The sequence below is a fragment of the Scatophagus argus genome, chromosome 24 (genome assembly GCF_020382885.2).
Source record: "Scatophagus argus isolate fScaArg1 chromosome 24, fScaArg1.pri, whole genome shotgun sequence".
Taxonomy (NCBI): Eukaryota; Metazoa; Chordata; class Actinopteri; family Scatophagidae; genus Scatophagus; species Scatophagus argus.
Genome location: NC_058516.1, coordinates 1,434,573 through 1,457,339, shown reverse-complemented (window position 1 = coordinate 1,457,339; position 22,767 = coordinate 1,434,573). Strand labels below are relative to the sequence as shown.

At 46.7% G+C, this 22,767-nt stretch overlaps 1 protein-coding gene and 1 long non-coding RNA gene across 7 annotated transcripts in view; one reads left to right on the top strand and one right to left on the bottom strand.

Moving 5' to 3' along the window:
- LOC124055535 overlaps nucleotides 1-6,683 on the bottom strand; it is a 54,097-nt gene extending 47,414 nt beyond the window's left edge. For all 6 annotated transcript variants that reach the window (XR_006842702.1, XR_006842704.1, XR_006842700.1 and 3 more), the window contains exons 1-2: nucleotides 6,403-6,683; nucleotides 6,243-6,310 (exon numbers count right to left, since the gene is read on the bottom strand). This is a non-coding gene — a long non-coding RNA (uncharacterized LOC124055535). The remainder of the gene's footprint in view (nucleotides 1-6,242; nucleotides 6,311-6,402) is intronic.
- Nucleotides 1-22,767, top strand: part of LOC124055531 (aryl hydrocarbon receptor-like) — a 51,119-nt gene that overhangs the window by 22,130 nt on the left and 6,222 nt on the right. The window contains exons 3-9 of the mRNA XM_046382418.1: nucleotides 18,359-18,552; nucleotides 18,648-18,737; nucleotides 21,132-21,249; nucleotides 21,403-21,542; nucleotides 21,711-21,913; nucleotides 22,279-22,388; nucleotides 22,590-22,731. Coding sequence (XP_046238374.1) covers nucleotides 18,359-18,552; nucleotides 18,648-18,737; nucleotides 21,132-21,249; nucleotides 21,403-21,542; nucleotides 21,711-21,913; nucleotides 22,279-22,388; nucleotides 22,590-22,731 — 997 coding nt within the window. The remainder of the gene's footprint in view (nucleotides 1-18,358; nucleotides 18,553-18,647; nucleotides 18,738-21,131; nucleotides 21,250-21,402; nucleotides 21,543-21,710; nucleotides 21,914-22,278; nucleotides 22,389-22,589; nucleotides 22,732-22,767) is intronic.

Below are 22,767 nucleotides of genomic sequence, written 5' to 3'. Positions count from 1 at the left end.
ACGAGGGGACAGCAGTGCAATAAAGTTAATAAAACAGACAGACATGACTTTTATTAGTGGAAATCCAGTAATATTCACATTCTTTGTCTTCCATGACAGTAAGCTGAATTTGAGCTGAACTTTTAGGGGTTTTCAGCTTTTAAATATGTCAGCAGTTTGTGAGTGACGTTTACTCGACACTGAAAGTCGTGGTTATTTACATTCCTGCCCGTGACGTTTGAGGTTTCTGTGTAGGAACACTGCAGGGCGAAGTCATGTGGACACACCGGAGAAATGAGCTCACATCTCGCGTTCTCAAAGCAAATCTTTGGGCCTGCGTTGCGGGTTTTTGAACGCTGGTCTCCTCCTCGTCCGCCGCAGCCCTGCTCCTCTTGTTTACATACTTGAGCTCCTGCAGATGAAAGAGGAGCCGGCGCCTCCTTCCAGCTGGTTCAGACATGTCGGCAAACTGGCCTTCCTCGCCGCCGGGCCCAAACACCAAAACAATGGCACCGGTTGTGTAATCATTCTACACACTGGAGAGGGCTGCTTTAACCCCTTAATGTCCTCCAGGAAACAAAGCACATGTTACAGATAAACACTGACTGAGCACGGCAGATGGAGTTCGTTTGGAACTGAATGTTATTTTGAAGGTATGATGCAGCAGAAAAACATCCACAGAGAGATGGATATGAAAACCCTTTCTGTCTATTTGAAATGCAAAGACAGGTAGAAGGTGGCTTTTAGTCCTGCACTGAGCCTGAAAATCACGTTTCTTTTCTTTAAAACCTGAAAATATTTGCTGATATTATGAAAGAATTCAGGACATGTGCTATGTGGAAATCCACTCATCAGGGAGCTGACGAGTGCAGGTGTGTTTCCTCGTTAACGTTTACCTTCCCGTGTGCCACACCTGGGACCACGCTGGTCTGCAGAGCCCTGACGAGCCTTTCTCCTCTTTCTCATGTGGAGGTCAAAGGTCAGGGCCCGGAGCTGATAGACCCGTCAACACGACTTCTCTAGAGACAAACGTCCATTTCCAAACTGCTTTAGGTTGATATTTTTTTTCCAAAAACCTGAATTTATTAACCACTGAGACTCAGCAGCATTAAACCGTCAGCGGCGCAGTTTGCTGCAGAGCCTCCCCCTCCCTGCGACTGCGTCATGGTAGCTTCTCATGTGTTTCTTATTGGGCTCCACGCAGCAGCAGCAGCAGCAGCTGACGGAGCTCTTGAAGCCATCAGCGTCCATGTGCACCGCAGTCCTCCACCGGAATATTTTTAGGCGTGTGTGGTGTATATTTAGGAGCCAAATAAAACCTGTCGCCCTCCCCCGTGGCGCTCGAAGGGGAGGGCGAGAGATTCCCGGCTGCTTCGAACAGATCCAGTGTCTCACATTAGATTCTTGGCTCGTGCGCTGAGAGATGGCAGCCAAACACTAATAGAAACAAATATGTGCTGTGTCACGTATGTTCAGGCATTTCCAGCAAAGATAAAAGAGAATATTTTAATTCAATTTGAACAAATTGCTTTGATTTCAGCTTTGACAGAAAGATCTGCTGCAGCAAAAAAACAATAAAAGCTTTCAACAACAAAATTATTGAATGACAGGAAGTGAAGTTTTGGTGTGAGAAATATGTGAGCTTTTTCTTTTGTCCAAAGATTTTAGTTTATGACGGAAGGAAAGCAGCAACAAGCGATTTTGGCTTTCTGACCGAAACAATTCTGGTTAAACAGCAGGTAGAGTCGTTGATTGAGCTCCTGGTGAGAATAATTAAAATCACAGCGTGAAGTCGGCGCTTGTGAGGACACCACAAAGTATTTGTGAGGACAGGCAGGGCAGGAAAAGCTGTGGAGCTGAAGGAAAACAAGGCCAGAGGGTGAACTGAACCTGAAGGGATGTTGAGCCGAGTGAAAGCTGAGAAACAGCTGAGAGGCAAACTGCAGGAAGGGACACCAGGGGGAGGAGGAGGGGGAGGACGAAGAGGAGGAGGGGGAGGAGGGGGAGGAGGAGGAGAAGGAGAAGGAGAAGGAGGGGGAGGCGGATGAGGACGAGGAGGAGAAGGAGAGGGAGGAGGACGGGGAGGAGAAGGAGAAGGAGAGGGAGGAGGAGGGGGAGGAGAAGGAGGGAGAGAAGGAGAGGGAGGAGGAGGGGGAGGAGAAGGAGGGAGAGAAGGAGAGGGAGGAGGAGGGGGAGGAGAAGGAGGGAGAGAAGGAGAGGGAGGAGGAGGGGGAGGAGAAGGAGGGAGAGAAGGAGAGGGAGGAGGAGGAGAAGGAGGAGGGAGAGAAGGAGCACGCAGCTCTCCCTGCTGTGGCTGCTTCCTGGTCTCACTGTGGGTGGGACTGGGATCACTGGGAGGATCAGTGGATGAAGTCAAACTTTTTGTGGCGACAGCCAGTCGATTATTTACATTCTTTTGCTTCCTTGCTGATGTGGGCGGGGCTGGCGGGGTCCGCTTTTCCCGCTCAGGATTCAGGCACAGGAAATAAGCTGATGCAGGTGCGCATTTCAAACTGACATTTTCGACTTCTTCTTCTGTCACGAGATAAATCGTCAGCAGAACTCGACTCGCTCAAAGCGGGTTTGCTGCCCCTGGTGGTCAATAAAGTTTCTAACAGAACTTTGGGAATTATTTAAACCTTCTTGACTTTGTGGTAAAGTAGGAAATAATCTCATCTCAGCTGGCTGGATCACATGACGAAGGCTGAAAACACTTTCAGTTTATTTACTTAATTGCTTTAAAAAAACCCAGAAATCACTGAGAAATGACCTGATAGTCGTTAGTTTCGCTCTGGAAATGCTTGAAAAGGAGCTGAGCGCACAAACTGGAATCCGTCCAGTTCGCATTTCTGAGATAGGGCAGCTGTATTAAAACAAATGAAATCTCGGGAGACGCCACAGTGAAGTCTCAGCGACGTCTTTGCGTTGCAGTCGGCGTGACGTGAAGACGGCGACGCCGGCAAAGCCTCTGAGGGCTCTGACTTTGCTGACACTAAACAACCTTTGCTGCTGCGTTCCCAGTCCAAACGTGGGCCTCTTTTCTCTCTGACCACAGTGTTTACTGACAGAACAGGCACAAAGTCACGCTCTGCTGACGATTTCCTAAGCCCCGTTGTGGTGTTGATGCCATCCAGAGGCTGTCGCTCCGTCTGGGGACGAGCAGCTGGCCTCCGGTCCCACTTTGGACTGTTTAGGTTGGGGGATCTCTGTGGCGAGGACGGCCCGGAGTTTACATTGGAAGAGTCTCATTCCTAAACACCATAAATCTATTTAGGAAAAAGAAAATGGATGCCCGATGTGTGTTGCTCAATAATAATTAGATCGAAAACATCTCGTTCTGTCATGTGAGTGATGCTGTTTGAAGTCAGAGCTTCGGGGTATTAAAGCTTCACTTTGTTGTCAGCAGTTGCTCTGGCAGAAAAGGTGCCTTCGCCAGTCGAGTGGAGCTTTGAGGAGTTTGGATTTCGACATCTCAGTCTCAGAAGTTTTGTTTCGTGACAAGACGTGAAGATTGCGGTTGGTTTTCAGAGCCGCAGAGTGATGGAAAATGCCCTTTTTCTCCTCGGCGACAGTTTGGGAGCTAAAAATGACGCACAAAATATTCATTTGACAAAAAACACAAAACACTGAGTCAAGTTGTAATGTAGATCCCAAAATTTCCACAGAGCCCGAACGCATCAGGCCGAACTCTGAGGAAACCAAAGAGGGAAACCTGCCTGCTAAATTTACATTTTTGAATGACGGAACAGAAAACACATCATGTCGAGAAGCTCGATCTGAGCAGCTCGACCGGCTCTGAAACCGCACTCAGTCTCAAGCCACATTTCACTTCTGTGTCCTGTTCTTATTTTGTTTTTCATTGACAGCACGTCAGCATTCACAGTAAACGATAACAATCATCTCCATGGCTGATATTAAAGCAGTAGTGTTCAAAAGCCCTGCAGGACTCACATATTTTTCTGTAATTTGCAAGCGACATTTGTTGTCATTTGTTAAACGGGACGCTGGCAATACCTGTGACCTGCGACTTAATTGGCCTCAGGTTACAAGGTAACACGTTCATCCGATCACCCGCGTAACCTGATTTCTGCGTGCATGTAAACACGCTGGATGTGAAACTGGAGCTCGAGAGCTCGGTCAACCAAGTGTGATCATTTGGAAGCGACTAACGATATTTCTTCTTCTTCTTCTTCTCTTCCATGTCCGTGTGATTCCTCTGCGCCTCCCTGCTTGCAGGTAAGAGCATTTTTTACCACAAATAACTGATGCTGCACTCATTGGCAGGTTTTGATTTTCTCTGCACGCTTGTCATCTCAAAGCAAAAAGTAAAGCAGTGCTGCTGCAGGGCATTGTGGGATGCATGAGAGTTTTATCTCATTTTGTGTGTGTGTGTGTGCAGATGTCATTAGCAGTAGTAGTCAGAGTAGTAGTGAGTACTGTTACTGTGACTCTTTGTAACATTCCTGCAGACGTGCTGGAACAAACCCACCCAGCCTGTTTGACTGCATTCACCTCGCTCACGCCCGAGGCTTTGCGGACAGACAGCGAACGCAACACAAACATGAGTCTGCAGGCGGCAGACGGAGGCGGCGTTGATGGTACCTGAACGCTCCTTCTCTCTCAGGGTCATTTTAAGCGCTTCAGTTGTGACTTGTGACACGCGTCAGAGCATCAGAGGAAGTGAAAAACTGCAGCAAATTCGACGCAGCTGAAAATAAAACGCCACAAACAGTTTATTTAGCTCTGAAGCGCTAACATGTGTCTCGCTGATATTTGATATCTTTATGTTCGATCTGCTTGAGGCCACAGGCTCAGCATTCAGTGTTTCCTCCTTAACTTTCCGCTGAAAATACAGCAGTGTTTCGGGTGAAAACTGAGAATTGGAACTTGTTCTGGGTTTTCTCGGCTGTTCTTCTCCAGCTGTGGTTGGAGGTGGACGATGTGTGATATTTAATAAAAGACAAATATCGGCCGGATCGGATTGTGTGCAGAAACACAAAGCCGGTCTGTAATCAGCCTGCTGTTTCTTCTCCGATAGCTCAGCTGAAGTTTTCCCCTCCTCGTCTGGAAACATCTCTGGACTCTCTTTGCCTTTAAAGGGCAGTAAAATCCCCCCAGGACTCAAAACGGCGAGCACGAAAAGAGGAAGTGATGACGTTTTATTGTGTTCTGGTCCCCTGCGACTCCGTTCGCCGTGATGATTTGTCACATGAAAAAGCCTCTCACCTCCGTCGGTGTGTTGAACGAGGCGTCGCCACGACACGCTGGTATGATTGGTGTAACTTCATGGACAACACGATCGCGGTTTCCTGCTTGAGGATTCACAGAAAGGTGAAAGCCGTTCAGCCACAGTGTTGTGCGTTTAACCGAGATCTCTCCATCAAACCGCCCAGCGTAGACTGAAATAATGAACTATCAAAGCATTTGTGAGTGTGTGTGTGTGTGTTTCACCACAGTGGCAGCCAAGTGCTACCACTTCCGCCTTGTGGCACCCACAGCACGTGGCGTCACCTCCGAAAAGAAGCTGTTTGAGGCTTTTAAAGGCGTAGGCTGCAGTGCGACGTGAAGCCGGCTTTGTTCGCATGAGCCAATGAAACGCTGACCCGAGGACTGAGGAGAGAAGGTGTGAAAAATGAGGAGTTTAAAAATAGCATTTTTGAGGGGGAAAAGTTGCGTCAGAATTGAGTCAAAATTAACCAAAAAAACCCCAAACTATTTGTGAAGTCAAAACACGACTCTTTCATGTTGACTGAATATTAGTAATTAAAGCTGCAATCGTAAATCCTTCTTTTACCACAAGCTTTTAAAGCCGGTGTCACAAAACTTTCCAGATCATTTTCAGTTTGACCAAACTGAAGCTGAATTCATACTAATAAAAGAGAAGAAAACAGAGAACATCTGCAGATGTTCTTACAGATGTGACCAGATCATAAAAGGATAGGACACAAAGAAATATATTTTTGTGGTTCTTTAATACCCCCGGCTGTCCTCGAACAAGGACAGCATTAATTTTTGCTTAATTTTGAGGTAGATGTTTGTCACAGTCAATTAAAGAAATAAAAAAACAGAACAAAATACTCTTTCCTTTCTTTCTTAACTATATTAGGATTCTGTCAGTATAAAACAAAACAAAACAGCAGCGACCACATTAAGATATAAACAGGAAATAAACCTACATGAACACATTTCTGGCCCCGCTTCTCATTTTAACTGTCATTTCACAACACACTTTAATCAGGAAACAAAACTGTGTGCTCACTTACTCCTAGCTTGTAGCTGCAGAGCCTTGCGCCTCTCCTGGACGTAGCCCCCTCAGCTCTCTATCTGCCGTCTACATGGGTAACAACACACAATGTGACAAACTATATTTGATACCGAAAATATATTAACTAGCATTTCGTTAAACTATCTGTGGCCACTTACGCTGACGCGGGACAATCTAGATCTGCTCCCAGCGCAACGTAGACCAAAATAAACACACCAGCGACCGACGTGGAAGAGCGAAGTCTTCAGTCACAGACGTCCTCGGTCGGCTCATTACACTCCAGTCGATTAACGTTATCAGATAGTCTCCCAGTGGGACACGTTAATGCGCTTCTCTTCGCGCACTTACGACAAATACACACCTTCGCCATTGCTTGCGTTAGGAAGAGGACTGTTCGCGCGTGTATCAAGTCTCATGCGATTTCCGTGTTCTCACGAGATTTTCGACCTTGCTGGCCTGACACAGTAACCCCACTATCCAGTATCCACTGGCTACATACAGCAGCCGGAGCCACAAAACAAGTGAAAGCAGCCTCACAACCACCTGAAACTTTTACTGTCATTTAACTTTGAGAGAACCGAACGATCAGAGCAGAAGACATTTTTCAGTCCACCTTAAAGATGGCTCAGCGGCAGGTGAAAGCGCTTATGATGTCATTCTGCGGAAGCTCCTTGAGGTTTCACAGCTCGCCGCCGAGTGACGGGGAAGGAAGCTGCTGACTCGGGTTTTCCTCTGATTCACTCTGTTTCAAATCTGACACCACAGCTCAGAACGGTCCTGTCAAATGTCAGGAAAACCTTCCTAAAATGTCACCTGAGTTTGGGTGAACAAAGCAGGTGACCGCAGAGCGTCAGCCTCTGTGACGGGGTCGGTTTCAGACAGGAAGGGTTCGCCGTCACTTTGATGCTCGTGGTTTGCTCAGTTGTGAGTCGTTAAAGCAAATCCATTTTCATTTCCCAGAGCTCAGGATGAAGTCGGGATGCTCAGCTTACGGTCACTTAAGATGCAGAAATGAAGCACACCTGATCAAAATGATCAGGTTTGTTCTCTTCAAAGAGGGACAGGAAGCAAAGGGCTGATGGGAAATGTGGTCCTACATACTGACTGGTAAAACTGCTGTCCTTTTTCCCACAGTGCAAAGTGCTGGAACAGTCAGGCCAGCGGCAGAACCTTTTGGTTTCTATCTTCCAGATTTTCGTCACAAAATTCAGCCAGTGTTTTGGAGCTGAGGAGCTGACACGTGACTGTTGTGCTGTTGCTCCTGGTCTTGTTAGATTGTTATGACTCAAGCTTTAATGTAAAAGCAGGATTTTACTGTCGGAGCTGTTTTAGGCGGAGCTCACTTGGAACCGTTTTGAGCAGGACTGCAGCTAAACTAACGAGCTGAAACGACGAGCTGACTGGCAGAAGATGAGCCAGCAACAGTTTGACAAGCGATGGTTTCAGACATCGTTTTCTTTTTTGTTTTGTTTAGTTTTTTCCAGTAATAAGTTTAAAGTCTTTGCTTTCAAAGGGAGAGGGAGGAGAGATGGACGAGAGCAGTGAAAAGTGAGTAAAAGAGAGGGAATAACGAGCAAAGAGGGAGAGATGAAACGAATGAGAGGAAACGTTTGGCAGAGGAAAGTCAGCACTCAAACATGATCAGACACACAAACACATCACACCGAGCCAACTCCTCCATCAGACTGATAGTATTTCCATGTAAAGAATACACACACACACACACACCTCTGTCAGCAACAGAACATGTCAGTCATGTTTTTTGGGTGTGTGTGTGTATGTGCTTGCATTCTTCCCTCATGTACGTGTGTTACATCCGCAGCACGCATTTAAATGTACATGCGCGTCTGTTAACATGCGCGTGTGCACGTTCAAGTCTGGCATGCATCACATGTCTCTGTGCACGTGTGTGAGCGTGCAGCTGCATGCGTGTGCACATTTGCATGTGTGTGAACATGTTCAAGTGTAAATGTTAGAATGTTATGTAAACTGCACACACACACATGCACGCACATGCACGCACACACGCATGCACACAGCTTCTTAAAAATCACATCTGGCCCGATCAACCCGGTCTGTTCATTTCTAACCTTTCATTCGGTTCCTGAGTTCTGACAGGAGTGAGACCTCTTCCCTCTCTGCTGTAGAAATGATCCCTCAGGCCTGAACAAAACATCTTTGAACAGCCTGCCCCCCTCCACCCGTCTTGCCCCCCTCGCTCTCTTGTCTAAATAAACTCTTTACACGCAACTCCACTGGCTGCCTGCCGAGCCAGTCTGCTGCTCAGAGCGCCTGTCAGTCTTCACCCAGGGTTAAAACCAGACGGCCGGACTCGCGCCAGGAAGTCACCGGTTTGCTGACTGGTTTACCGACCGGCCAGCTGGTTTGCTCACTGGTCCGCTGATTGCTTGTCTTGCCACTGACTGCCTGGATTGCTGGTTTACTGCCTGGTTTGCTGGCTGAAGAACTTTTAATTTTTCCTTCTCAGATGTGGAAAAGCTCAAACTGTTAAAACCTGCACAGATTTTTTGCTTTCAAAATTTCTTTTAATTCTGATTTCTCTGGCTACAAAACTCACAGCCGAGGCAGATTCACACGAGATCAGAGTGCGACTGCGAATCTTTTCGGCTCACTCAGTCATGCTAGTGAGGTTTCGCTGGATTAAAATTACAGCTGCCACTGGCAATAATAACAATTACAGAACCTCCTCCAGTTACACTTGAAGTTGTCACAATGTTTTTGCATCAAGACAAATTGCTGTAGTGTGAAACAAATGAATGGAGGCTCTGTGAAATGTGCCCTCCTGCACATCCACTGCCTAAGCTTTGTTATTCCTGGCGGTTTTTGGAGGTTGCGTTCTTCTCCAGAGCCGCGGTCCTGGACAGAATCGGTTTGTGTGGGGGTTTTAATGTGGTGCAGGCTTTGGTTTGGTGCACGGAGGAAGGAGTGTGGTCGCTGCGGAGGAGCGCGCAGATCTGCTCTGAATAAGAAACTTGATAGCATCTTAAATTTGTTTATTTTTCAACTAGGTTTGGTGCAGATGGACACTAGTTTGCTCAAAATACTGACTAAAACTTTACTCCAACTTTCATCCTGATTACTGAAAAGTTAGGGGTGTGCGTGTGTGTGTGTGTGTGTGTGTGTGTGTGTGTGTGTGTGTGTGTGTGTGTGTGTGTGTGTGTGTTTCCTGTCCTCAATGGGTCCACGGCACGACAGCGATAAGAGCACCGGAGCTACATTATGCTCCAAACTCCATTACAGTTTACTGGTCTTTGCTCCACTGACTTCTCCTCCTCCTCACCTCCTCCCCCTCTTCCTCACACCTCCACCTTACCCCCTCACCCCCCAGCTCTCCCCAGCCCTCGCCTCTTCTCCCTCCTCATGCTTCTGTTTTCTTTCTCCCTCTTTTGTAAAATCTTCTTCTCTTTCTCCTTCCACCTGTCCTTACCTCCCTTCTGTTTCCTCTGGCCTCCTATCATGTCCACTTCCTCCCCCTCCTCCCCCTTTCCCTTTTACAAAATCTCTTCCTTTTACCTCCCTTGGGTTTTGCACTCTTTGCCCCTCCTCCTCCTCCTCCTCCTCCTATTATCTCTCCACACCTCCTCCTCCACCCTCTTCATCCTCCCGCTCACATTCCCCCCACTTTACCAAAATCTCCCACTTTCACCTCTCATTTCTCTTAGCATTTTTCATTTTTCTTCTTTTCTTCTTCCTCAGCCCCTCCCTCACCCCTTCCTCCTTCCTCCTACTGCCCCCTCCCCCTCTCCTCCCCCCTCATCAATATCTACTGTATAATAACACTTAGCAGTTCCAAATTGGAGAACATGCAATCATGCAAACTATTCAAAAGCCAGTAAAGAAATATCAGACGCTTTGGCAGCTGTCGCCATTGTGTGTGTGTGTATGTGTGTGTGTGTGTGTGTGTGTGTGTGTGTGTGTAATCATACTTAATGTTTTCTCTCTCTCTCTCTCTCTCTCTCTCTCTTCCCGTCTTTTCCTCTGCCGGCCTCCTTCCTCTCCTTTCTCAGTTCAGGATGCCGGGGATTGAAAGTTCGCACGCGAGGCTAAGTGTGTGTGTGTGTGTGTGTGTGTGTGTTTTGGGGAGGGAGAGTTCATTTGAAAATAAGCAGCAACTACAGCAAATTAGCCGTATTTCCATCGGTTGTACTGAAGTGAACATCAGATGTTTTCTTTCTTTCTTTCTTTCTTTGTTCCGTGTGCTCATTTGTCTTCTTGGTTGGGGTCGACATCATGATTTTAAAGCTTTTTGTGGTTTCTTCGAGGCGTGTTTCTGCTTTCTGTTCACTTCTGTTTTGTCCTGGTGTGAAATCGAGTTGATTATTTGTCCTCGTTCAAACTTATTTACCATCTGTCATTCTCACTTCTGGAAGGAATCGCATGCATCCGTCCTCCCACAGAGCTGAGGCCTGAAGTTTTCCGTCAGTGCAGTAGTACTCAGCTGTGTTTTCAGTTTTCGGCTTTGCTTAAAGTCGACTTCATTTCACAGAGTTGACTCGTGTAGACTCTACAGTCCTGCACACCTCTGCATCCAGGATCTCCCCAGACTCTCTGCTCTTTCTCTGTCCTTTTCAGCAGAAATGCCACAGCACATAAACAGATTGCATCCATGTTTGTCTTGGGAAAAGGGCCACACGATTTGTGGGGAGGAGGTCCCGAACCGTCACTTTGTTGTCTTGTGTATTTACTCATCGGATTGATGCTCCTTCCTGACGACTTAAAAAAGTCTGTATATGTGGTTTGTCCGGCTTCGGCTCGTCTTCAGGTTCGTCCTCGAAGAAGAAACGAGTTTCCAGAGACGTTGAGTGATGGAGCTCAGCTGTTCTCCCCACAGAATGGATCTGTGCTTCCACAGAATGGATCTGTGGGGTTAGGGAGATTAACTCCTTCACATAATGAGTGATTGGTATCATCCCGCTCTGTGTGTGTGTGTCGGGGTGTGGTGGGTCGTGTGCAGTATCAGCCGAGGCACCCGGAGGTGACCCGCCGTTCAGGCAGAGGAATGTAAACGCTGAGACGTCTCCGCCAGACTCGGCCTTACTGCAGCATGCCAGGGGTCAGAGGTCAGCAGGGCGGTAGGAAGAGCAGGTTCAGGGCTAGAGCAGAGTGTGTGTGTGTGTGTGTGTGTGTGTGTGTGTGTGTGCGTGCAGTCTTTCCACAGATTTTTCAGGAAACGCCTGACAGGCAGCAGGAGTCATCAGTCAGCTTCAGGCCTCCAGCTAACTGACTGTAAACACACGCCTCAAACCCGCACTTTGACACATTTTCTCCTTACAGTCGGAAGCGAACACGTTCTGTTTCACGCTCACACGCTGTCATTCCTCTTTCAGTCACACCGGGACGTTTGGTTGTCTTACCGTTTTCCGTCGGCTCGCCATTTGGGGCGCGGCCACCAGTGAAATAGTTGCGGTTATCAAAGAGAAACCTAAAGCTACAGAGCAGGAAGCGGCAGTAACAGCAGGCGTGATGGAGGGCGGGCGGAAGCCGCGGTGCAGCTATCAGGTCCATCTGAAGACAACTTGTTGATAGGTGGCGGCTCGTAAAGATGTGTGACAGGTGTCAAAAGTAGGAAACTGACTGACATGGGCGAATACATTTATTTGCTCATCCGTTAGCTTCCATTATGAATGCAGCGCATGTTTTCTCAGCCTGGAAGTGAAGAAGTGTTCGACGTTGGAGTTTTTTTTAACCTCTCTGATCGTGAGCAGATAAAGTTACAACAAATTGTTTCCAGGCGAGTTGGCTCATGCCAAAAACTCACAACTTCTTGATTTTTACAGCAATTAAATAATCATAAATGCCCCGTCACGTCCAGTTTATCCTTTGATAATAAAGAGCTGCATGCATTTCAAGCACGACACGGCAGCTCGTTGCAGCACCCCCTAATGGACAAACAGGGGCAGGTTTGGGTTGCAGATGACATGTGGTTTGAGATCTGTGTGTGCAACAAAATGTCTCTGATCAAAGTGACAGCAACATAACAGGAAACTACACACATCAGACAACAGATGACGCATGGTAGAAACACAGAGACGGACTGGGTGGGGGGTAAAGCCGGAGACCAAATGGAGAAACACTCACAGGGAACTGAATCCCTTCTCGATTTCCAAACCAGACAAGACCTTTTCTGTGCTTTTGCAAAAGTCCTCGGCGTTCATGTCCAGACCTGCACCGGGAGGATCAGAGAGAGGGAGAGAGTGTCTGCGATGCTGATCTCCCGTCACCCTCCTCCTCCTCCTCCTCCTCCTCCTCCTCCGGCCCACAGTCCAAAGGGATGAAGAACAATGACTCCATTCAGCTCTTGGGTTTCAAAGTCGACAGAAACCGCAAAAGTGCTTCGGAGCGGGTGTTGGGAGATGGATGGGGAGGGAGGGAGGTGGAGCGTTCGCAAATATGATAGAAAGAGAAATGGTGGTGGAGGTGGTGTGCCTGCACCAGCCTCTGATGATTTCATGCACTTTGGGTTTGACGACGGGGTCGTCGAGTGCACAGGGTGGGTTTTCGTGGCGGAGGCCCGCACCCAGAAACAGAGGTTTCCTCAGAGATTCTTTTGCAACACGTCGAGAGGTTTTTAGAGCTGTAACTCATAATTATTTCACTTTATGAACAATGATTTGAATAACTCTGACTTGCCAGCTGTAAGAAGTGCAAGAAATTTCTAATTAGTGAGTTTGTAGCATTTGTGAAATGAAATAAGTACGTGATGTTTTAAGCCTGGTTGATATTTTAGGGCTCTGAATTTGTCCTTAGTGGAAGGAATAATTTGTCCTTAAGACCTTCCCGCATTATGGCTGCTCAGCTGGACTTTTGGACGGATACGACGAGAGAATTTTCCTTTCATTTTGTAAAAGGATCACGTAACAGCACCTGAGCGAATTCTGTGCAAAGGGCTTCAGCTTTGTTTGTACAACGCAGAGAGTTTTTTGATGAGAGTAAAGGCTCCTCGTTATGCAGCCACAGAAGAAGAGGAGGTGGAGGTGTTTTTTCTTGGGGGAGTGGGGGGAGGGGGTCTCCTGTCTTATGAAGCGTCTGGACGTTTGGTAGGAGTCAGCTGTTCCTCGTTAAAACCTCAGGGTTGACGGGGGGAATGAAGTGGGTTTTCAGCACATCAGGAACCGAGCTGGGAGTTCCCCAGGGCACCTGCGGCGGTCCTCTCGGATTTTAACGTCTCTTGTCAGTTGGTACATTTTTTCATTTTTGTTGTTCCGCTATCCATCTGTCAGACTTGTTAGACTCTTGCTGGCTTTTGCTCCAGTTTCTCCTTTTGTTCCACCCACACTTTTGCACTTTCTCTATTTATACCTCACACGCTTCTTTTATTTCTTCTTCCTCGTCTTTATCCTTCTTCTGTCTCACCCCTGTTCTTCTTCTTCTTCTTCTTCTTGATACTAAAATAGCTCACTGTTGTTGCGCTGAGAGGCTGAGGCACTAAACCAGATCGCCTCTGGCTATGAGTGTGTGTGAGTGTGTAAGAGGCCCTAACTCTGAGCATGCCCGGACAGACCACCCCCCCTACACACACACACACACCAAAACCACATTAATGCAGCAGTGAAACTGAAGACAAAGACGTACACTCTTTGTAAATTCTTGTGTCTAGTCCAGAATATCATACATCTTTGCTCAGTATTTGTTAACAACCCACACACACACACACAGACACACTGAGCACATGCTGTTTGTGTTATGTTAATGGGCAACTGTTCCGTATTTGCACTTTTAATCATCGTTCAGCATAATAGTGCAAAAGTGCCCCATTTAGTCAACGAGGAACACAAGTTCCATCTTGTCCAGATTCAGTTCCAGAGCATCTTATTACCGTAAATGTTCTAAATTTAGAGCTGCAGTCTTCATCTGCCAGCTGTTGAGAAATTATGTTTGTGTAAGGCGAGCGTCGCCCGTCATTCCTGCATTGTGAGGGAATGTTTGTGGGAGGTCAGGTGACAGAAAGGATGTCAGGTTTTTATTTGCACTACGTCAGGTCGATTTCACTGCTCAGCGCAATTTGAGAAGAAGGACTAATGAGTTCCCAGGTGGATTTTGGTGCAGGAAACCTCGCTTGAATAATCCTTATAACCTGTAAAGGCTCCTGTTGTCCAGGTGGGCTGAAAAGGCCTGCTTACTGGTGTGGTCCCACCTTTGTCAGGTTTTACTGGTCACTCAGCATGAATCTCTGCCTGTTGAACTCAGTGGTGATCTGCCAGCGTTGTGCCATTTGCTTTGGCATCAGGGTTTGCAGAGCCCTGACTGGTAAATCTGCTCCTGTTAAGGTCCTAAATGCCCAAAGTGAAGTCTGTGGTTCCACTGGGGAGCTCCCAGTGGCTAAAAGCCAGAGACTGTGACTGTCATAGGGAGCTCCCTGCACTTGGGAGTGCGAGGAAAGAGTGGAAGCGCTCAGCTAATCTTTCCTGGATAAGTCGGCGCTTGTGTGCACCAAAACGCTGCTGTAGGCCTGCAAAACAAGAGAGGACTCAGCATTTAAATTCATGAAATGTGAGAGCGCATGAAATCGATTGGCGCTGTTGTGTTTTGCCATAAATCATGTTAAACGTCGTGCAGAGCATGCCGTGGGAGCAGCGAAACATTTGGCACAGCACCGCGGGGGGAAAACTCCCTGAGAGGAGAGGCAGCGGAGGATTAAAAAGCAGAAGGTCTGTTTTAACACGAAACTCTTGTTTAAGCTCGCACATTTCACAACACATCATGGGAAATTACCAAAGGTTCGACATGACAGCAGGTAAGATCTGTCCTGGCCAGATTTTCTCAAACCTTCTGCACCCTTTGTTGCGCTCACTGATTTACCAGACGTGAGCATCAGCTTGGGTTCATCCTGCAGAAATGAGCTCAGACGACAAATCGTTCACAGCTCAGCCACATCCTCCTCCTCATCGTCTTTCTTTCTTTCCTTCAGTCTGAACGAGGGATGTTCCTAAGGGCTGATTTTCCTCCAGACACTCGGTCACTACATGGACATTAATAGAATAATGATGATAGTTGGGTTAATAACCGACTGCTGCCGACTAGCGAGGGGAGCAAAGCTTAAAGGCCCAGTCGACTGATCACATCCCTCGTCTCCACCCCATGTGATTCAGCCGTGTGTTGCGTTTTATAATCCTGAGATAATGCAGAGCTGCAGATAAAAAGTGAGTCAGCTGGGAAAGAAGTGCAGCAGCAATATTTTTTAGCCGTAGTCCCCGGGCAGACGTGACAAATCATCTGAAAAAAGAAAATTAAACTGAAATATAAAGTGAACAACAGCTGAGCTGAACTGAATGCAGATGCATGAATACAAACAGACAAAGATACTACAAGACTGTTTTCTTTCTGCGATTTTATGTTCATTAAACTTAAACCTGAAGGAGACTGCACTGCAAACCTCCAACCTCCACCTGCTCTCCACCTGTCTGTGTAAAATGCATACATTTCATGAACTGTTAGTTCTTTCGCATGTCTCCTTTTCAGTGCTTTTTTAATCTGGTTTTGCATCAGTGATAGAATAGTTTGAGGCTGAGCTTGCTGGGTGGCAAACCTCCAGTTTGTGGGAAGCAAGTGAAGTGCAGCTTTGGGAACATGAGAGGCTGGCGGCGCCATCAATCAAGCTAAATAAAACAGGCGGCGTAAGAGCCAGTGGCATAAATCAGCAGAGGAGGGCATCTCAGTGACAGACATACAAAAAAAAAACAACAAAAAAAAAAAACTTCAGACATTTTTTTTGTTTTTGTTTTTGCTTTCTTCTGTTCAACAAGTTGATTTATGGTTCCCACCAAACAAACTCTGTCTGTCTTCTTCACTCCACTGGCTGTCCAGACCATCTCCTCGGCTCTTTGGTGTATTTTGGTATTTGCTCCAGCTGTTTCACAACCCAAATTAAATGTTCTCTTCATATTTTTATGGCTCCCGTCAAACTAGCCGCTTGTGGTTTGTTTCTGTTTTGCCACAAAATAGTTTGGTTGCTAATGCCGCCTGAGTATATTTGATTTTCGAGAATGTTTTCTTTGAAATGTAGTCCCACCTGGTCCTCCTCAGGACAGGGGTGCACATTTAAAGAGTGTGTGCCCAGCTTTAGCCACTGGGACGTTTCCTTCCTTTGTGTTTCAGGGCATCTAACCGGACGAGCTGGACTCATTTTGGCGCGTTATTGTCTTTGTACCAGACAAATCTCAAATTATCTGTCTTCTGCTTTGTGGCTCTCACCGAACTGCACTTTTCCCCTTGGAAAAGAGTGGAAGTGCTCAGCTTTTCCCCTTGGAAAAGTGCAGTACACAGTTTTTCTGAAGGACATAAACCAGTTTTGGTGCTTGTTGGCTTCACTGGACCCAACCGCTTCGCAAAGCAGTAGTCACACATGTTGGGAAATGTGCTCATAGATGGAGATAACAGCCACTAGCCACTACTAAAGACTGAAACTGCACCTCTGAAGCGCTCTGATTAACCTGTTGCAGAGAGCTTCAGATTAATGACATACAGGTCATTAACATATGCTGGTAGGATCAACTGACATGAATGAGATGCTTTCAGCTGGATTTGTCAAGAGGGAGATCCATTTTCTGGAACAATCCCCACTAGAAGTTCATCTACACTCGGTGTTAAAGTCCACTGCAGTCACCTGAGGACCTGAAGTACCCTTCAGCGTCCTTCAACAGTTTTGTGCTGACATTTTTAAAGCTCCCATTTGGGAACAAAACGGAGCTTGTAATCACTGCAGAGGAACAGGAACATTTCTAAAAATGCTCTCTATAACTGTTTTGTGGAGTTATAATCAGAGGGTTATTATCCAGTATCTCTAAATTATACATGAAATGCTTTTTGTAATGGTTTTGTTGGAGAAGACATTGAATGTTTCCATCGGTGGTCATCTCATTTAGGAGCAAAACTCTTCCGCACGCTCGTGTGCGATTAGAAAAACCAGCTCGATCCGGATCGATTCGAGGCTCGCCGTCAGCGTCTGGGGCCTTCGTCGACCACTTCACATGATTCTTGTCTTCCAAAATGGCCGCCTCCCCGCTGTGTTCGCTCCTCAGGGGGGAAACGCCGAGGCCAACGGGTAATTTTGTGGCTCTGCCTGCTATCCTCGTTTGGCCCGGAGTTTTTTAACAAGCGCAGGGCTGAGCCAGCCTCCGTGCAGCGTGTGTGTTTATTGGTGACGAAGCTAGGTGGTGTTGAATACCAAACCCAGTGCTTGAATGTGTGCTAAACCTGCACCAGGACTCCAAAGCAGCCGCCTGCATCGTGTGTCGGCCTGCAGCTGCTCATTTGATTCATCGACTGATTGTTTCCTCCATTCATCTGTTGAACTTAAAATATCAGCAAACTTGTCCATCACAAGTTCGCAGCGCTGCTCAGGTATCTTTTTTTGTCCGTTTACAAGCAAAGGAGGAAAATGAGCAAATAATGAACACGAGCAGAGCCTACAGGTGTGAAATGCACGCCTGACGAGGGCCTTCAGGTGCGGATAATTTAGCTCCCTAACTCAAACTGTGTTCATCCATCCACCACTTTTTAGCCGGTTTCCTCTCAGAAATCCTCCCGCTTCCTGTCTGAGAGGTGCAGTTATTTTTCTCTCTGATAAGGGCTGCTCGAGGAGGAAGAGGAAGAGGAGGAAGAGTTGAGTGACAGTGTTGTAAGACGACAGGAAACATGAGGCAGCTCCACCCTGACGGAGAGAGATGTTGTGTTCCTCTTTGTGCGCCTCTCACTTCACGCTTCTCCTTTCGCCAGATATTTCTGAGGAGTTTTGAAAACGCCAGAGGCGGTGCAGCTTCAGCCAAAGCTTTACGCTTTCTTGAGATGTTGTGCAGCTTTGTAGAACAGGCGTGTGTGCACTGGGTGGGAAAAAGTAAAAGTTTCTTGAGGAATTGTGTACAGAGTGTTCAGTTTCACTTCCTGTCTGTGGTCTCTTCTTCTGTGGTTTTTCTCAGAAATTTGCCAAAGGTGAAATGAACACGACGCAACAGAAACAAACATAAATCTGTGCAAAATGCGTTGCAGGAAACTTAACATCAACTTTCATCAACGTGGAGGTTTTGTTTCTTCTTCTTCTGTGTATTTAAACAAACTGACAGCAGCTGACGGGTTTTGTCTCGCCTTCACCTGCAGCCACCATGAAGAAAGGGCAGAACGGCTCCAGCTGGACCAGCGAGCGGAGCCTGATGTTCGGGGGAAATGTCCAGAACGCGCTGCCTTTGTCCACCACCACCTCCACTCCCTCCTCCTCCTCCTCCCCCTCGGCCTCCTCCCAGGTGACCTCCATCGACGGAGTCAGCTTCTCTGAGGGGGACCTTCTGCTTCAGGTATCAGTCCTGCAGACTGCGTGAAGCACCACAGAGTAAATGTATTATTAAACCTGTGAAATAATCGCCGTTTTTATTTTTCTTTTGGTCTTCAGGCTCTGAACGGCTTCGTGTTGGTGGTGACGGCTGAGGGTTACGTCTTCTACACGTCCCCCACCATCCAGGACTTCCTCGGCTTCCATCAGGTAGAAACACATGGAAACCAGTTTAGCCATGTTGTCTCAAAAGTGTTTGCGTCTTGCAAATATTTCGTGAAGAGCGAAAAAGGAAACAACATCACAGCCGACAGTCAAAGAGCTTCTGTCGTTACCGCTGATGGAAAATTAAAGTGGACACAAGTGAGAATCGCTTTACACATGCTGGGACAATTCAACATGCTAAGTGATGTGGACACACACACACACGCACACAGATCAGGGAGTGAAACACATGTGAGTCGTGTGTGTGTGTGTGTGGGTGTGTGTGTGTGTGTGTGTGTGTGTGTGTGTGTGTGTGTGTGTGTGAGAGAGAGAGAGAGAGAGAGAGAACTGAACTGCTTTGTTGGCTGTGAACTCTTGACTTGTAAACACATCCGTTTGAACCGGGGTTAAAGATGTCTGCAGTCAGAGGGGGGAAAAAATGTTGCCTGGGGAGAATCCACGTGGTAAACAGCTCTCTCTCTCTCTCACACACACACACACACACATGCTTCAGTACACACCACAGCTTTTCCACAACACAATCCGAAGTCAGGATGCTAATCAGGGCAGGAAACATTTTGTTCTGCAGGGCACAGTGGCTGGTAAAGCCCAAAATTCACCAGCTGCTTTGACTGTTTATCACCATTATAAACTTTATTTATAGAGCAGCTCTGAGTCCAGGCAGAGAGTAGATGAAAGTGGGGAGAGCCTGAGGATGAGGAGCAGACGAGGTGAGGGGGTTAAAACTGAGTATGAAAAGATTTTGCGTTTTTTGTATTTTGTTCAGATTTTTGAGGAGAAGAAACGTGAAACGGACTTGCTGCTGCGGTGGTTAAAAGCTAAATTTCGCATAAAACAGAAAACCTCACAAATCCTGACTTCAGGGTGTGTGCTGTGAACCCGACAAAGCCCGAGGAGCTGCTTGAAGCCGTTTTTCAGCACCGTTGACAAAGGAGGGCTTTGTGTCGGGTTTGTTTGTCGACGGTTGAGTAAGAGAAAGAAGCCCAGAGGTGTGGCTCTCTCAGCGCCTTTAGCCTCCGTGTGTTTCCAGCCTGAAGTCAGCGCCGTTCATCCACCCGCCGCTCTGTCGGGCCTGGGAGCGTCGTTCACACCGTGCGAGTGTTTATGCTTGCATCATCGCTCTTGAACGCAGCTCGCCAGCACAAACACTGGAGGAGCTGGAGCTCGCCAACAAAACGTTCACCCAAACGTGGACCGAGTGGGAGACGAGCCAGGCCTCTTCCTCGGCGTAACATCAAGCTCTGGATTATCTAATGTTTGTTATGATCTCACTTTTATGCACAAACAACCAGAACTTGTGATAAAACTGATTCATTCTGGTTCATAGTAAGATAACTTCACTGATTTGTTTCTTTACTGCAGGTTTACCGTTTTTATTTCCAGAACTGTAAATCTGCTTAAAAGTCTGGACATGTTCTCAGACAAATGCTACACTGCTTTAACTGAATCAAGTTGTAATCACAGGTCAGCTAAAGAAAGCAGGAATATCCCTCTTACCCCACATGCATTTGGGATGAATCCTCTTTCACACCCTCATGAGTGAGAGAAATAAAAAGTTAAGTAAACTCTCTCACTATAAAACCTGTTTTTGGTGTCCTGAGTCTGCAGCAGATGATCATAAAAGTGTTTTTCTTTCTCTTCTTCTTCTTGGAAGTGGAGAGCGAATCTCTGTTTTGAGTTTGGTTGTGCTGTGGGAAGTCCTACATGACCCTGAGCATCAACATTAATGTTTCTGCTGCCAAGACGTGTGCTGCAGCCAAGTCTTCCAGGCTAATATACCCTCACTGACTGGAGATCAGCCAGGCAGCTTATGGGACACAGTGAATCAGTGGACTGGGAGTGTGTTCATAAATAATAATGAACTGCTGAAATGTATTTAAGACTCGAGGTTGTTGAAATTCACAAAGCAGTTTTGCAGAACATCAGCCAACGTGGATTATTATTATTATTATTATTGTTGTTATCATTATTAATATTATTGTCCCACATACTTTTTCATGTTCATTTAATTACTTTATTGTTGATGTTAATAGTTTGGTCTGTTGACAGTTTAATTTTGTGGTTTTAAGGGAGATAAATTTCAAGAGTTTTATGATCTTGTACCGTCTCTAGAAAAAGAGACTATGACTGATGATTTAATATTTCAGGAAAGAGTCTGATGTCAGCTGTTAAATTTTGTTGCATTGTCTCAAAAACCTGGAAAGGAGTTATGGGTCATTGAGTTAGTACTGATTCAGATATTTGCAGTACTATGCAGTAAATGATCGACTTCTGTTGCTCTTCTCAGTGACCCACAGTAGTAATACTGCTGTTCTGCAGTGAACTGCATTATCACCGACAAAGCAGCAGACAAAAATGTCCATTTGCTCGTGTTTTCAGTCGGACGTCATCCATCAGAGCGTGTTTGAGCTGATCCACACAGACGACCGCGCTCTGTTCAGACGGCAGCTTCACTTCGCTCTCAACCCAAATCAAGATGGAGCCGAAGAGAATCAGAGTGAGTAAAACGTGACCAAAGCCGGTCTGCTTTGAGAAAGGCCCGGACCCTGTGCAGCAGAGCTAATTAAGGTCTTGGGCTGCTGTTTGAGAAGTTCAGGATGGAGTGAACAGACTCCCTTTGTGTTTTTGAATGTTTCATCCAATCCTGCAGGTGAGCAGAACTCTGCGGAGGTCAGCACCAACGTGATGACCTACGACCCGCAGGCCATCCCTCCAGAAAACTCGTCCTTCCTGGAGAGAAACTTCTGCTGTCGTTTCCGCTGCCTTCTCGACAACTCGTCTGGCTTCCTGGTAAAACACGCAGATTGTCAAAGATTGTCTGTGACTCAGCAGAACAAAGAAACTGACCCTTTACTCACAGCAAAAAATTAAAATTAAATATGACACCCATACTGAGCCAGGCACACATGAAGCAGATTTATTCGAGGCCCCAACCCTGACGCTGATTCATGTCTCCAGGCGTTGAACTTCCGGGGTCGCCTGAAGTTGGTCCACGGTCAGAACCGGATGTCAGAGGACGGGACGCTGGTCCCCCCGCAGCTCGCTCTCTTCGCCATCGCCACGCCGATGCAGCCACCGTCCATCCTGGAGATCCGCTCCAAGACGCTCATCTTCCAGACCAAACACAAGCTGGACTTCACTCCTTTGGGCATCGACACCAGGTAGACGCACACAGAGCTCGAAACAGATGACGTCACACTTCTTCTTCAGTGTCCTGAGGAAATTAAACGGACCAGCACGAGTGTCGACTTTAAACAAGCTGATTTTCAATGTATCAATGTTGTGTTCAGTAAAATCTACAGAATCATCTGATTTTTCCATTAATACAACGGAAATCTTTCTAAATGAATCAGAACAATCCTGGTATTAACCAAAAGTCAAACCAAACCCTCACAAAACAATTCCCAGAGTCATCAGTCGGTAAAGTTTTAAATCTTGCTGAATTAAATTTGCGTAACTTACTTCTCATCTTGACTGTTAATTCAGACATTTAATCTGTTTGAATTCGTCTTTCTCTCCTCCACAGAGGAAAAGTGGTTCTGGGTTACAATGAAATAGAAATTTCTATGAAAGGTTCCGGCTACAACTTCATCCACGCTGCAGACATGATGTACTGCGCTGACAACCATGTCAGAAGTAAGTGAGGAGCCCCTGTTTCTCAGTTTCATCCTTCATAAGCCTTAATGAACTGTGATGATGGATTTTGGATGGATTTGGATTTTGAACTTTTGATGGATATTAACCGATTCAGCAGCTGAACATTGTGTTTTTGTGACTGTAGGTGGTTGAGAGGTATGAAAATGCACTTACGTCCGACTCTTCCTTTCTCATACGCAGTGATAAAAACAGGAGAAAGTGGTTTCACCGTCTTCAGGCTGCTGTCCAAAAGTGGGACGTGGGTTTGGGTCCAGGCCAACGCCAGACTCGTCTTCAAAGGAGGGAAACCGGACTTCATCGTGGCCCGGCAGAAAGCTTTGACGTGAGTTAACAACCAGAGAGCCGTGAGGGTTAAAGT